The sequence below is a fragment of the Chelonoidis abingdonii genome, chromosome 5 (genome assembly GCF_003597395.2).
Source record: "Chelonoidis abingdonii isolate Lonesome George chromosome 5, CheloAbing_2.0, whole genome shotgun sequence".
Classification (NCBI taxonomy): domain Eukaryota; kingdom Metazoa; phylum Chordata; order Testudines; family Testudinidae; genus Chelonoidis; species Chelonoidis abingdonii.
In genome coordinates, this window is record NC_133773.1 from 42,813,481 (window position 1) to 42,829,571 (window position 16,091).

The 16,091-nt window shown below is 40.2% G+C and overlaps 1 protein-coding gene across 10 annotated transcripts in view; it reads left to right on the forward strand.

Annotated features, from left to right (window-relative positions):
* Nucleotides 1–16,091, forward strand: part of BLTP1 (bridge-like lipid transfer protein family member 1) — a 228,022-nt gene that overhangs the window by 80,753 nt on the left and 131,178 nt on the right. For all 10 annotated transcript variants that reach the window (XM_075066261.1, XM_075066262.1, XM_032776032.2 and 7 more), the window contains 4 exons: nucleotides 2,156–2,253; nucleotides 5,307–5,485; nucleotides 5,631–5,737; nucleotides 9,963–10,171. In XM_075066261.1, coding sequence (XP_074922362.1) covers nucleotides 2,156–2,253; nucleotides 5,307–5,485; nucleotides 5,631–5,737; nucleotides 9,963–10,171 — 593 coding nt within the window. The remainder of the gene's footprint in view (nucleotides 1–2,155; nucleotides 2,254–5,306; nucleotides 5,486–5,630; nucleotides 5,738–9,962; nucleotides 10,172–16,091) is intronic.

A 16,091-nucleotide genomic window follows, 5' to 3' on the forward strand; every position in this document is an offset into this window, starting at 1 on the left:
TCATACAGAAGCAGTTCCATACTCTTGTTGCCCTTCTCTGTACCTTTTCCAATTCTAATACACCTCTACCCTGATATAACGCGATCTGATATAGTACAAATTCGGATATAATGCGGTAAAGCAGCACTATGGGTGGGGGGGGGGCACTTGGAGGCAGGCAGTCGTGGCTATGACAGTCCAAGATGAAAAGACCCAGTCTTATTAATCTCTCTTCATATGGCAGATGCTCCATACCCCTAATCATTTTTGTTGCCTTTTTCTGTACCTTTTCCAATTCTAATACACCTCTACCCTGATATAACGCGATCTGATATAGTACAAATTCGGATATAATGCGGTAAAGCAGCACTATGGGTGGGGGGGGGGGAGGGAGCTGTGTGCTCCGGTGAATCAAAGCAAGTTTGATAGAATGCAGTTTCACCTATAACACGGTAAGATTTTTTGGCTCCCAAGCACAGTGTTATATCGGAGTAGAGGTGTGTATCTTTTTTTGAGATGGGGTGACCAGAACTGCACGCAATACTCAAGGTGTACCGTGGATTTATATAGTGGCATTATGATATTTTCTGCTTTATTAGCTATCCCTTTCCTAATGGTTCCTAAACTTCTGTTAGCTTTTTTGACGGCTGCTGCATGTTGTGGATGTTTTCAGAGAACTAAACACAATGACTCCAAGATCTCTTTCTTGAGTGTTAGCTAATTTAGACCCAGTCATTTTGTATGTGTAGTTGGGATTATGTTTTCCAGTGCGCATTACTTTGCATTTATCAATATTGAATTTCATCTGCCATTTTTTTTGCCCAGTCACCCAATTTTGTGAGATTCCTTTTGTGAGAACTCTTCACAGTCTGCTTTGGACTAATTTTGTATCGTCTACAAATTTTGTCACCTCACTATTTATCTATTTTTCCAGCTCATTTATGAATATGTTGAACCACACTGGTCCTAGTACAGATTCCTGGGGGATGCCACTATTTACGTCTCTCCATTCTGAAAACTGACCATTTATTCCTACCCCTTTTTCCCTGTCTTTTAACCTGTTACTGATCCATGTGAGAACCTTCTCTCTTATCCCATGACTGCTTAGTTTGCATAAGAGCCTTTGGTAAGGGACCTTGTCAGAGGCTTTCTGAAAGACACCATATACTGTATCGACTGGCTCATCCTTATCCACATGGTTTTTTTTTTGTTTTTTTTTTGACCCCCTCAAAAAATTCTAGTCATTTGGTGAGGCATGGATTCCCTTTATAAAAGCTGTGTTGATTCTTCCCCAACAAATCATGTTCGTTTACATGTCTGATAATTCTGTTGTTTACTATAGTTTCACCAATCTGCCTGGTACTAAAGTTAGGCTTTCTGGTTTGTAATTGCAAGGATCACCTCTGACCCTTTTTTAAAAAGTTAGTGTCACATTTAACTTTCCTCCAGTCACCTGGTACAGAAGCATGGGATTGCATCCCTTGTTTAAATGATAGGTTATATACCACTGTTAGTAGTTCAGCAATTTCATATTTGAGTTCCTTCAGAACTCTTGCGTGAATATCATCTGGTCCTGGTGACTTATTGTTTAACACCTCAATCTGGGACAATTCTTCAGATTTGTCACTTAAAAAGAGTGGCTTAGGTGTGGGAATTTCCTTCCCATCCTCTGGAGTGAAGACTGAATGCAAAAAGTCAAGAACTTGATGGATGGATTGATTACAAGGAAATTCAATACTTATCTGAAGGACCTGGCACATGTTTTCAAGCATTAGCAGAAAGAATTTGATGGGGTATTAAACCATAAAGCCACAAGGCATTAGGTGTGACATTTTGGTTGGTGATTTCATTCTTGATGGATAATTTTGCTTCAGTAACTGGAATGGTCTTCTTTAGACACACTAATGCAGAGTACAAGCTTCCAAAAAAGAGAGGGTTCACAGTTTATTCCACATGTGTGATAGTTTAAACTTGCCATTTCCTTTGTAGTATGGATTCTGTAGCAGCTGTTTTTTAATTCTCACCCATACATTTGCAAGAAAACTTGTCTAATCGGGGAGATACTCCCATGAAGGAGAACTAACTTAAAATAGATAGGACTTGTTAGTATTGCTTATAATAGAAAAGCATTCAATTTAAAAATGATTTTTATTTGAATTTATTTTTTCTCTTGTAGTTTATCTGGCAGCCTGTGGGGAGACTTTAAACATTATTTTCTCTCTGCCTTTCACTGACTTTGTTCCAACCACATGCAATACTAGGTTCTCTTTAAGGGTAAGTAAAATTTTATGTGCATGGATTACTACTGTAAGCAGCATAGTATTTCTTCACGTGTAAGATAATTGCCCAGTAACTTCTTGCTTCCTTGTCTAGGCCTTGTCCCAGGCTTGGGCAAGCGGTTTTCAGAATGCTGTTTCCTCCTTGACTGAGAGGAAGGGGGAAGAAAAGATGTTCTCTTCTGCTGCTTATTCTTATAACTTTGTTCTGATGAGTCCACAATCAACTCCTTCTTTGCCTACATTAGTACATTCCATCATAAGCACTTTCTGTTTAATAGATTTTTAATCCTTTGTTAATTTTTCTTCTTCTGCTCTCCAACACCACCACCCTACCCCGTTAAAAAAGCACATGCTCTCTCAAAGGAACCACTCTTCAGCAAGGCCAACAAAACAAAATGTGTAGACCAAGCCACTTTGGAGATGGGAGTCCAAAATATTAAGAACTTCTTGAAAAGTCAAGAACAGATATTTTTAACAAACATAACTTTAAAACATATATTCTGATGCCTTCACGCTTTCCCCTCCAAATGTCCTAGAAAATTTTGTTCTCAGATGACAGTTGCCATTGGAAAATTCAGCATGATTGCTTTCTTTTTGGGGAAATTGGAGCTAGGATTTGAATATGAGGTTTATAATGCGTGACTGACTTCAACCTTACATATGGATTGGCCATTGCTAATTTAGCTTTGTTCTAATAGGTAGGGTGGATAGTGCTGCGTATAATGAGAAGTGTTAGGTAGCCTTACTTATAAGACCTGATTTGCAGTTGGTTATCACTTTGTCAAACTTCAATCGTTTGGGCTGAAATTTTCTATGCCTGTTGTCTGCTTCAGGCAGAATTTTTTGGAAAGTTTCAGCGACAATGCTTCAGCCATTTCTGAAAAAGGGAACATAGTAAAAGATGCATTGTTTTGCTCTTGTTAAAAATTTCCTTAATAGTTTTGCTGAGAATCTGTAGCATCTCCACTCTTTGCAGCATGAACTTAAAATTTAGCTGGGAGGTTGTACTTGGGCCAGAGATGTGCCTGTTGCCTTCCCTTTGAAAATATGTCCAGATTTGGCACAGTCTGTGAAAACGTATTTTGCTTCCTTCTTGTGTTTGTACATTATGATACCTTATTTAATTACATGGTTGCTTATTTTTTTTCAACAAGACCCATGCATCATTCAGCTTACAGGATGGATGGTGCTATGGCAGTGAATCAGGGCAGTGTAGTCAATGCAGCTGTTGTGTATAAGACCTTTTGATTTATTTGTTACAGAAGCTACAAAGTATGTGGTAAATGAGCCAAGGGATTGTAGGACAAGGGATGGCCTTATGATTAAGGCAGTTGAATATATTGGAATTTGAATGTTGAAATTGGAGACCAGAGCTGAGTTTTGTACAACTTTTTTCATTTCTGTGAGGTTCATATAGTATTTTTCTACCCTCTTAGAAATCTCTTAACTAAGAGTTATATGAGGTAATTGTTAATAATTTTATTTTTAATTCCCGCCACAAAACAGTTCTAAGAAAGTAATGCTTTTGCCCCAGCTAACCTATTTAAAATGTGAAGCTCTTTAATCTAAGATGGCTGTGTTAGGGGAAAAAACTGATCAACAGTTTACTGCAGGGGTCAGCCACCTTTCAGAAGTGGTGTGCCAAGTCTTCATCTATTCACTCTGATTTAAGGTTTTGCGTGCCAGTAATAGATTTTAATGTTTTTAGAAGGTCTCTTTCTATAAGCCTATAATATATAACTAAACTACTGTTGTATGCAAAATAAGTACGGTTTTTAAAATGTTTAAGAAGCTTAATTAAAAATTAAACTAAAATGCAGAGCCCCCCAGACCGGTGGCGAGGACCCAGGCAGTGTGAGTGAAAATCAGCTCGCGTGCTGCCTTTGGCACGCATGCCATAGGTTGCCTATCCCTGGTTTACTGCATAAAGTCTGTACCTTGTTGATTGGTCTTATTTCTCATCTTTCTTAAATGCTGCTATAGCTCCCTTGTGAAGTTCTGTATTAAATCTGATTTTGAGATAGTGCTATCTCATATTTTTCTCTTAAACATTTACAAGGTCTATCAAGAAGCTTGCTTCTAACTGGTTACACAATAGTTGGGGTTGCAGATAGCAATTTCCCCCATCCTCTTCAGATTGACTATATTTTCAAAATGGAAAATCAGGGGGTGGATAAAGAGAATCTGGTGGGGGAAGTGAGAGGAAAAAGGGATGCCTCTTTCCCTTTGGAATGAAAAGCTCTGATACTTGATAGTAGCGGTTGGGAAAATAGTGTTTATACAACTGTCACACTTTTATTGTTTTTTTTTCTAGTTGTCTCTGCCCACACCACTTCATCTACTAATGCATGTGCTCCTCCGCTGCTTAATTCTGTTCAATCCACCATCATTCTAACTCAGAACCCCTCCTTCCTTCAACTTAAACCGCACTTGCTCAGAAATATGCCACACCAGTCTGAGAAACTCCCCTCTTCCTTCCACCTAACCTCTTCACAGCTCAGAAACCTTCCCTCTCCTGCTTCACATCCCACCATCCGGAATCTCCTCACTTATTTCAGAAACCTTCCAACTTGTTGCTGGTTCTGGAAGAGCATGGAGCATCTGGAGTTGATCTGAAGCAGCCCTGCAGAAGTCCCTGTTCCATGCTTCATCTCTGAAATCTTCAGATTCTAGGGTTTTGGGGACTTGAATTAAATATTACATTTTTGAGGTTTTATGATGAAAAGGACATTAATGTGTTAGTGTGCTTTAGAGGTCAGATCAGAACATGTGACTAGAAATCATGACTTCTGTGTTCTATGTCTGGATGTGTTATATGGCCATGAGCAAGTCACTTGGAGCATGATTTTTTTCAGAAGTTCTGAGCACCTCTGACTCTGGTTGAAATCAGTGGGAGCTGTGAATGTTCAGCACTTCTGAAAATCAGGACCTTACATCTCCTTGCTGCATGCAGTTAATTTGTCTATAAAGTGGGTATACTGATGCATAGAACCGTACAAATAGTAGTTGGAGTTCAAGTTATGAATATTGTTAATATTTCTTTTGTAGGGAGAAGATGTCGATCTTCATTTATTTCTACCAGATTGCCATCCTAGTAAATATTCTCTTTTTATGTTGGTGAAAGATTGTCATCCTAATAAAATAAGTCCTGAATCCTGTATTTCGGCTGAATGTCAAAGTGGTCAAAAAACAGGCAAGCCCAAGTGGAGGAATATTACTCAAGAAGAGTGAGTTCTATTATCTCATGGAATATATATTAGCTCCTTGTATATTTGTGTTTGTGGTAGAATATTATTAGTTCTGTTGTCTTTCTGTATGCAATAGGAAAAAATGAAACAATGGGCACTTTAAAAATATATTTCTTTCGGATAGGGCTGGATGGGTTGAATGCTGGACTGTACCAAGTGTTACATTCACAATTGACTACACTTGGCATCCAATTTATCCACAGAAGGCAGATGAACAGTTGAAGCAGTCATGTAAGTGTCACTTCATTTCTGTGGTATTTTAAGAGTGATTGCAAAAAAACCTGTGACTTAATATGATCATTTTGATTTAAAATTGTAGTTTGCACCAAAGAAATTGAAAACATGCAGATGTAATGCTCAGGCAATATTTTGAATAACTTTACATTCCCCTTCTTCCTGGACCTCAGCTTAACTCTTTGTTAAGCACAGGGCAGAGTTCCGTCTTTTTGGGACTTGTCAAAAAGCATTGCAAAGAGTTAGGCTATTGTGTGTAAAACAATGGTAAACGGATGTTAATAATTCCCAGTTAATTTTCAAAGAGAAAGTAAACAAACATTTAATGCACAAAAAAACATTGTAAATAGTGTTTGCAATACCATGAATAATTTTTAAACAAAAGCTATTGGAGAGTAAATCTACAGGTGTTCCATATACAAACTTCCCCCTTTTGCTTCTCTTACAAACATTTAAAATATAATGTTTTAACATAAGATTTTTCTATACGTTAATGCACACATCAAAACACATTCCCCCTGATCTTCTCTGAGATGATTTCTTATTCTTAATAGTGTGGCCCTAGTGTGCAGTGTATCACCTGGACTCTTCAGAGTTTGAGACATTTCAGAACCCCATCAGCAAAACAAACAGTGTTGAGATCTCCACAGCTAACACTATTCCAGCTCTTGGCTCAATAGCTGAACGATCCTCTCAGTTGCTGGAGAAACAGAACCTGTATCCAAAGTGGTACAGGGATTGGGATCAGCATATAAAATATCAATTCCCTGAATCTCAGTAAGGGTCTCTGTCTATAGGATACCATCTTCTCCCGATAAGGCAGAGGTGGGCAAACTTTTTGGCCTGAGGGCTGCATCAGGTTTCCAAAATTGTGTGGAGGTTCGGTTAGCGGAGGCTGTGCCTCCCCAAACAGCCAGGCATGGCCCAGCCCCAGCCCCTATCCGACCCCTCCTGCTTCTCGCCCCCTGATGGACCCCCCTGGGACTCCTGCCTCATCCAACCCCTCTTCTCATTCCTGACTGCCCCCCCGGAACCCTTGTCCCCATTCAAGCCCCCATGTTCCCCACCCTCTGACCACCCCGACCCCTATCCACACCCCTGCCCCGGACATCCACCACCCTGACCTCTATCCAACCCCTCCTGCTCCCTGCTCCTTTACCATGCTGCCTGGAGCACTGGTGGCTGGCGGCACTACAGCTGCACAACCCAAAGCACCAGGACAGGCAGCCGCACTGCTCAACTGGAGCCAGCCACGCCACCGCGCAGCACAGAGAACGGAGTCAGGCCCAGGTTCTGCAGCTACGCTGCCTGGTAAGAGCATGCAGTCCTGCTGCCCAGAGCATTGCGCCGGCGGTGCAGTGAGTTGAGGCTGTGGGGGAGGGGGAACAGCAGAGGAGGGGTTGGGGGCTAGCTTCCCGGGGCAGGAGCTCGGGCCAGGCAGGAGGGTCCCATGGGCTGTAGTTTGCCCACCTCTGCCATAAGGCCTGCCAAGACTTATAAGTCAGGCAGGAATGCACAAACCCTCATTTCATTTATGTGCTACCCCATTTTTTTTCTTCTCTCTGACAGAATCCCAGTTTAGAGTGGTTAGCTGATAGCCAAATGTAAGGCTGTATTGGTGACAGATGCTCTCTTCCCCCCCCCCCCCGCCAAGCACTTCCCCTAGGTCCATAAAACACACTGCGGTGAACCAAACATTATCCTACTGGAGAGCTGCCCTAGTAAATCTAGAATAGTGCTGACCCCTATATAAAGTGGTACAGGGATTGGGACCCACCCATCATAGTAGAAAATTCTTGCTCCTGTATCAATCAGTGCTGTGTCCACTGTACCATCTGTAACTCCTATATTTATAGCCTCTCCTCCCCTGCACTATAGGTAGAGTATGACCCGCTAGGTGGCTTGCCCACAATGAAAACTTCATATACGGCTTCAGGACGTGCAGAGCATGTCGCGTAACTCCCACACATAGTCTGAAAGTTTCTGGGTCCTTCTAACTGAATTGCCCTACTCTGCATGTGTGCACCGACAGAGTATCTATTTAATATCCATGTCTCCTCCCTACTGATCCTTTCCCTCTGCCCTGGAAAAACACAATGCAATGCTACAATATTAAGCCTGTGGGTTACACAGACTATCAATTCTTGTCAAGTGGGATAACCTGAATTGTTAAGATGAACCAGTTTAATCAAAAGCATGCTCTTCAATTTCAAATTTTAAGAAGATGCATCATTTCTCTAAGTGAAAAGCAGGTAACAATGCATTAGACTTGTCCAAACTTGTTAATCTAAACTTGCCCTTTACCTAAGAAATAGAGCACTTCTGATAAATGAGTTGTTTCGCAAATCCAAAAATTTCTCGTTGTTTGGACGACAGTATTATGGGGCACGTTAATTTTGCCCGGTAGTTGGTTTTCCCAGCAGTCTTTCTATTCTTCAGGTAATTTTGTAATATTATTCAGCTCTTACAGTATTGTACCTTCATAGGCAGAGATGGAAGTAGGTTTAAAAACAGGAATGTGCTGACTACTGATGTTTCTATTTTCAGCTGGCAATTTACTAGATATTGCCGTGGTAGTGAGCCAAGAGGATGGGTTAGAAGTGCTACAGATTGATTAACGGAAGGTATTTCATGCATAAGTGTTGGCAAGGATGAAACTGCGAAGGTGCTTGTGGGGTAAATGGACAGGGGAAGTTGGAATTACTGGTTCGAGGGGGCATACAATAAACCCCAAGAGAAAATGATGATCTGAAGGGGCAAGTTGTAAAATGGTGTTAAAAGTAAGGCTAAGAAGTTTGCCATGGATGTGGTGGTAAAGTGAGAGCCAGTGAAATGTGTCTGTGTGTGGAATGGTATCATAATGACAAACCATAAAGGTGATTTTAGCAATAATTTGAATCAATGTGATTGGGCCAGGGTGGGTTTTAAAAAGGACTACAGGAGGTTTAAGTAGTGCAAGATTGGAGATAAGTCCCTCCATGTGAGTTTTAGAAGCACAGATTTAAAATTAAAGACCAGACCTGAAAGAGATTTCTCTGGAGGTAATGCCAGGATGAAGATGCAGCTTGGAGCTCTGGGTTCCAAGTTTGTCAGTGACTTGTATACCAAATTTGCTCCATTTACAAGTCCAGTGTTTTCTAACTCCCAGCCCTGCAATTAAATATGGATCTGCAAGCTTTCACATCAGATATAGCAGCTGAAACTTGGTTAACAATTGCGCTGATGATGCATAAATGAGAAGAGAATCCAGGTCACTTCTCTAGAACTATACCAGGTCTATAGTGCTAATGGGAGTGTAAAATTAGTAAATTTTTATTTTCTGACAAATCAGTTAAAGTTCTGAATGGACACAGGGAACAAATCTGAGTAAGAAAGAGATGCATATAATCTGCTTTCTCATCATGGCATGTAACCAAATAATGGCCATTTTAAAATTAAGTACTGAGTATTCACAGTAGAAAATCAAGTTGGGTTTAAGGTGTCTCCTTAAAAGATGCACTGGATACATGTGCGTAGTTAAAATAGTTCAGTGAACACTGAGTCTTACAAACAACACTGGGAGAGCTGCAAGCTTATTTCTTTTGGAGCAAGGAATTTAAGGCTTTCCTAGCAGAAACTTGTAGCTCCAGAGCAAAGCTTTACAAACCCAAAAGTTAATGACTTTTCTTGTTTCTTTGTCTGTTTAATCCCAATTCCCAAACCATAAGTCAACCCCATCCACACCATGCTGTGAATTAAAAAGAAAGGATGGGAAATAAACTATACATTTCTCATCTTTGTTATTGCAATATTTCGGTTGTTCCATGGAAGCAAGTTTAGGTCCACAGTGTCATCAATATAGATATTTATTTGTATTATGTTCTTTTATTCCCTGTTCTTCTGCAATAGCTGCATGGTTGTGGGAAACCTAATACCCATACAACTGAAAGTCACACCAATTTTACCTTAAAAGTGAGAGAAAAGAATAATAACAAAATAGTTTTTTTCCATAATTTAAATTAAAGATATTGTCTCTCTTGTGCACAGGAGCTGTTGAATAAAACATTTCATACTCTTTGTTAAAATTACTTGATTTTTCATTGTTTGCTTGGATAAATGTATGTATTCTACATTATAGAAGTATCAGTTGTCTGATAGCCAAATCTGGTCTAACTTAATGAATGTTCATTTGCAGAAATTCACAAGTAAATTCAAAAGATTTACTTTTTTGTTTATTCCTAAGTGTCAGAAATGGAAGAAACTATGTTATCTGTACTAAGGCCATCACAGAAGACAGTCGATAGAATCATTTCCTCTCCCACAGCCTCAACTCGCCTTCCTATTGATCCCTCAGAACTTCCACCTGATAAGCTACATGTGGAACTAGAAGTCTCTCCGGATTCTCAGATAACTCTATATGGACCTCTACTAAACGCCTTTCTGTTTATAAAGGTATGAATAAAAGTAGCACACACCATTCTTACAAGTAGGGAAGAAATATTTAACATGATTAGAAGTTCAAACCACTCCGATTTTATAAAGCAGCAAATACCGTATAAGAGAACAAGCTTAATTTTTTGGCATTGTGGCACCTGCTTGTAACAAGGTCTTCTCATGAGTTGCTTAGAACCTTGTTTTGGCATTTAATTGAAGTTAACCATACTCAAGCATGATCAAGTTTAATCAGATAAAATACAGCTTACTTAGAATAAGAGCAGTCCCATTCAGACTCTTTTTAGTGTTGTTAAACAAATAAAAACCATGGAGTCCTCTGTCTCAAATAAAAACTGGTAACTTGTGATTTTTCAAATGGGTGTGTAGTGTAATATTGGCGATGACAGCCATGTGACAGAGAATATATATATTTTTAAACACTAGAAAATGCCTGAAATAGCTTTTCTATAACAGTGTGTGTTATGTGCAGGATAAATGATGATATGGAATAAAGATTTGTATCAGCACTTGTTTCAGTGTACATAACTCACTTGTGTCTTTGTTACTTACGAGAATCGCACTCATCGCAAACTCACAGGGTGAAAATTTATATTGCACTGTCTTGCTTGTGTGTGTGTGTGAGAAAGAGAGAAAATTTTTTTTTTTTTTTTTGGCCCTAGTAGATTTTTGGGATTCCTTTTTACCTTGTCAAAATCCAGGAAATTCGAAGTTAAGGCTGATAATGCATCATTAACTACACCTCTACCTCAATATAACGCGACCCTATATAACACAAATTTGGATATAAGCGGTAAAGCAGCGCTCCAGGGGGGTGGGGCAGGGCTGCACACTCTGGCGGATCAAAGCAAGTTCGATATAACGCGGTTTCACCTATAATGCGATGAGATTATTTTGGCTCCCGAGGACAGCCTTATATCGGGGTAGAGGTGTAGTCCCCATTGTGCACATATAAGCCACACACCTTCTGGTGTGGTGTTCTGTCCCATCTAGTGGAACTGAGACCACTTAGAAAGAGTTAAATGAGTCTGCTCTATAGCCTTAGCTAACAGCCAGTTGGCTTTTAGCTCATGTGGTAGAGGCTCAGGCACTAAGCTCCAGAGGCCCCAAATTCAATCTCCTCTAACAATGGCTGGGGTCTATCAGTGTTACACATAAGTATTGTCTGACTCTTTGAACAGGGAGTGATTAGTATCTTACTGGATGCTGCTATATATGGGCACAACAGGGAGCATGAAAGGATCATTTCAGCCTTAACTGTTAATTTAATGAGATCTTTTATGTTAGTTTTTGGTAGTAAAAATTCAAATTTACCTACCAAATTACACTAAACAGATGTCTAATTAGCATCCTTAATTTTTTTTAAGTATCTTTGCAGAACTTGGACCCAGCATGCACAGGGTTCTCCTTCGGGACAGCATTTCTTTAGAGACTCCTGATTTCTGCAGTATATTGAATTCTTTGAAATGTCTATAGCGATGCACAGTAGGTGGGAAAATATTAGAGTAGATTAAAATTTTAAAGACATACCCCTTAAGGACATATAAAACAGAATATTTTTCATTTATTTTCTTGGGTATTAATGTTTCCATTTTAAAATGCTTCCATTTCCTCCCTCTTCTTTGTGGCTGTGCCTTCTTCTAGGGCAGTGGCTCTCAGAGGCACACATGCAGAGGTATGCAGAGTATGCAGAGGTCTTCTGGGGGTATGTCAGCTCACCTAGGTAGTTGTCTAGTTTTACAGCAGGCTACACGAAAAGCACTAGTGAAGTCAGTACAAACTAAAATGTCATATAGACAATAACTTGTTTATACTGCCCTATATTATTACTAATCAGTGTTTCTCAACCTGAGGGGCGCGATTTATTTTATAATTGTATGGTAAAAATAAGAAAGTAAGCAATTTTTCAGTAATAGTGTGCTGTGAACTTCTGTATTTTTATGTCTGATTTTTTAAGCAAGCACTTTTTAAGTGAGGTGAAACTTGGGGTGTGCCAGACAAATCAGCTTCCTTAAAGGGGTACAGTAATCTAGAAAGGTTGAGAACAGCTGTTCTAGGGGAAATGGGAGTAGAGTGGGAATTGCTGTTGTCTTTCTGGTGTAAAAGTGAAGGAAGTGAACATGTGAATCTCGATTGATTAGGAAATGTTCATGTGCCCAGAAATCTGCTTGGCTCTATGATCAGTTCTTTTAGTAGGCTTTCATTGCAGGGCAGAGCAGAGTTTTCTGAGACGGGTAAATTTTAAGTAATCAACTTCCTTGGCTGTTCTGAGACACTTACATAGACTGAAAGAGAATTTTGGATGTTTGTGTAAACTATGAATTTTCAGTGGGACTTCTAAAAGTGCTCACCAATGGCTTAGCTGTGCTCTCATTGAAATCAGTGGGAGTTTAACCACTGAATGTTGTGGGAGTAGAATTAGACTGATATGAAGTGCTTTTGAAAAACCTTCCCCATCTCATGTTATATTTATGCTGTAGCATCTACGTAAGGGGTGGCATGATAGGAAGTTTTCGTTCTGGCCCCTGTTACTGTAAAACTCCGGAGATTCACATGATAGTTTCCCCTTTCTTGGAACTCTTATTCTTGGGAGGAAGCTTCCTCCTCTGATGAGGCTGAACTCCTATGGTATTTATAAGCAATATTATGTCATAAAACAGGGAATGCAAGTACTTGGGTTTTCTAAAACTGTCTTCTAAAACTACTGAAATGCTGTTTGAAAATTTAAATGGATGACAGTCTTTCCAAGCATTCCCATTTGTTATACTTTCTAGTATTTTTGTCATTTGTGTTTAGATTCTTTTAGTCCAACTTTGCTGGCAACGTACCTTCCTCTTTTTTTGTTGTTTTTGCTTGCTTCTTAATGACTTTTGTGTGATATGGTTGGTTTTTTGTTGTTTTTAATTTTCAGTTTGAGTTCACGGATTCTGTGTGTGGGAGGTTTCAGTTGCGTATATATTTTTCAAAGTTTAATATGACTTTCAGTTCTTCTAGCTGTGAAGCCCTTTAATGTGGAACATTCTGTTTCTTCAGTTCACCAATTTCTAATGGATGCTTGTAGTGCTTTGTATCCTCTACAAGAGACTCTAGCAGCAAGTTATCAGTATTTTTGATCCCCTGTACTGGTACTTCCTTGATATACTTCTGCCAGTTCTGTCTCTGTCGCAACATTCAACTCCTTCAGAGAAATATCCTCTGAAATTAGGAAAACATTTAAGTGACTGTTCCAAATATAAAATAAAATAAAATAAAGGGAGGGAGTTGGAGAGACTGTACTGTGGAGCTTCTAGGATGACCAGACAGCAAGTGTGAAAAATCGGAATGGGGGTGAGGGATAATAGGAGCCTATATAAGAAAAAGACCCCAAAATGGGGACTGTCCCTATAAAATTGGGACTTCTGGTCACCCTAGGAGCTTCTGAGGTGAAAGCTTCTTATTTTGAGTGCATTGTATAGCATTTTAATGCATAAACCACTTTAGAAAGAACTAGTATAATTGAATTATATTGCATGTCCTAGGTCAGGCTTTGGAATATGCCTTTTATGCAGGTCTTTTCCCAGGGTTTGGAGGATGAGTCTGTTTTCCTTCTTTATATTAGACAGCGCCTCTTTATGATTTACTTGACATTGTCTCACATGCGTAAACATACATGGGATTGAGGTCTTAGAAGGCAAGTGATGTGAAGGGTGAGGACAGAGGGATACAACTAAACGTATAAAATTTTAGTGTACACATTTGAGTTTTAAAAAATTATCCTCATTTGCCCCTCAACCTGGTCATTAATTATCTGTCTTCTTATAGGATGAAGGTAAATGGCTTTTCTTCCCCTTGCAATATTTATTTAAATGCGGGGAGAGGAGGAATTAATTCCTCCATTTTAAAAAAAAATTCTGACTATCTTTTTCTAAAAATTAAAGTATGCATTTTGTGACTCAAGGGAATAGTAATTGGATATAGATCTCTTGATCTCATGGTCATTGATTCAAATTTAGCCTACATTAATAATGACAAAAATATCCTTGCAAAGCTGAAGACTGGTGGTCTGTGTGAAATAAGTTTGGACTCAGTCTGGTTCCCAGTTGACGAGTGTATACAGCTCAAAAACCACCACCAGAGTTGACATTAATTGGCTATACATGCAGATTGAATTATCTTATCCCTAGAGTGGCCTCTTCCAGCGTACGTGAGGTAGCACTACATATGCATGTGTCATGATCATTCTGTGGCTAAAGAGAGGACTTCACTCCTCAAGGTGCTCAGTCCAACACCTCTTCCCAAAGTACTTAATTAACCTGAAAATGTCATTTAGTAGCAACCTTTTGTTGTCCAAAACCTCTCCTTGAAATATCTAACTTGTTAACTTAACTTGAATTTTCTACAGCATTTTTTACCTTTCTAAAAAAAAACAAAAACCCAACACAACAAAAAAAACCCCACACACAACTTTTAAAAATCTGGTTCTGACACACTTTATAAATAAAATGTAGGAAATGTCTCATTAGGATGGGGTTCGAGCTTCCCAAAATAATTTGACAATAGTTATTTCTATCTGAGTTAATTGAGTGGGGATTCGCTTAGTAGCAAAGTGAATGTTTGACCCAAGAGGATGAATTTGTGAACTTCTTATATGCTGCAGGCATGTAAAACTTGCAACAATAGATGGGTCTGGGAAGAGGTATTGGATGACTGTTGTTCATGTCTGACCGCTGTAGGCTGTACTTCATAAAATAAATTAAAAAATCAACATCTATCTAGCAGTATCTCCAACTATAGCCCAGCACCAGAATACTCTTTTTAATCCTGCTCCTGTCCCACTTCACAATTTTCACTCTCTCTCCCACCTGCTCTTGCTTTGTTTCTTGACCTTTTATTCTGCTCCCGCTATTACGGCAGCGGGATTTGTGGGATACCAGTCCTGTTCCAGAGCTCTAAAATGGTTCCAGGAATAGCTGGAGGTGATACTCTCAGTAGATGTCTTCTCACCGGCACCCACTCCATGCACCCTGTGTAATGGGCCCGGAACCCCCCACCCTCCCAACTCACCCATGCAGAGGGATCAGAGTCTTCATGCACCCTTACAAGTGGATGAGCAGCCCCTGCATCTCCTAATCCCTTTGTGGGGAAGGGAAACCTCTAACCCTCCATGCAAATGGCTGGAGAGCCCCTGCATTATTGTGCAAAGGGGATGGGTCCCCATGTGTCACCATCCCCCAAAACAGGCAAGGAGATCCCACGATTACTCCCTTACTTCTGTGCTACTACTGGAGGTGGTGCTGTCATCAGAGCTGGGCAGCTGGAGAGTGGCGGCTGCTGGCCGGAAAGTCCGTGCTGTTTGCTGCACGGGAAAACTATTATTGTCATCCCTCTGTCATCCCGCTCCACAATAGCCAATCCGACCTGCATTGTTTCTTGAATTTTTATCCTGCTCCCACTATTATGACAGTGGGTCCAGTCCCGATGCAGGGCTCTACTGCCAACCAGGTATTTGTGTCACAGTACTAAAAGTAAAATTTAGTATAGCTAGATTGAGGTTGCTTTCGAAGACAATGTTGTAAGACCCTGCTCCTGCAAAGCACATAGCCAAGTGCTTAACTTTGCTCACTGGAGTGCTAGGCGCCTGGGACCCCTGTAACGAACGTGTACTTAGGGCCTGTGGGGTGGGCCGTCGCTATGCACGACTCATGAGACGTTTGATGGTCTCGGACACTATCCGGTGGTCCAGGGACATTTACACCGAACACATCACCGGCCACCGCCAGTACTAGGAGTGAGCCGATGTGGCTCCAAGCACCCACGGGGGGGAGGGGAAAACCCTTACAACCCCCCTACTAAACTACATCCCCTGAGTCCTGAACCCACCGATCTGGATTCCACCTCGTGAGGGTCACCCTGTCCCCATTACCCGGCCTGCTTGCTCTAA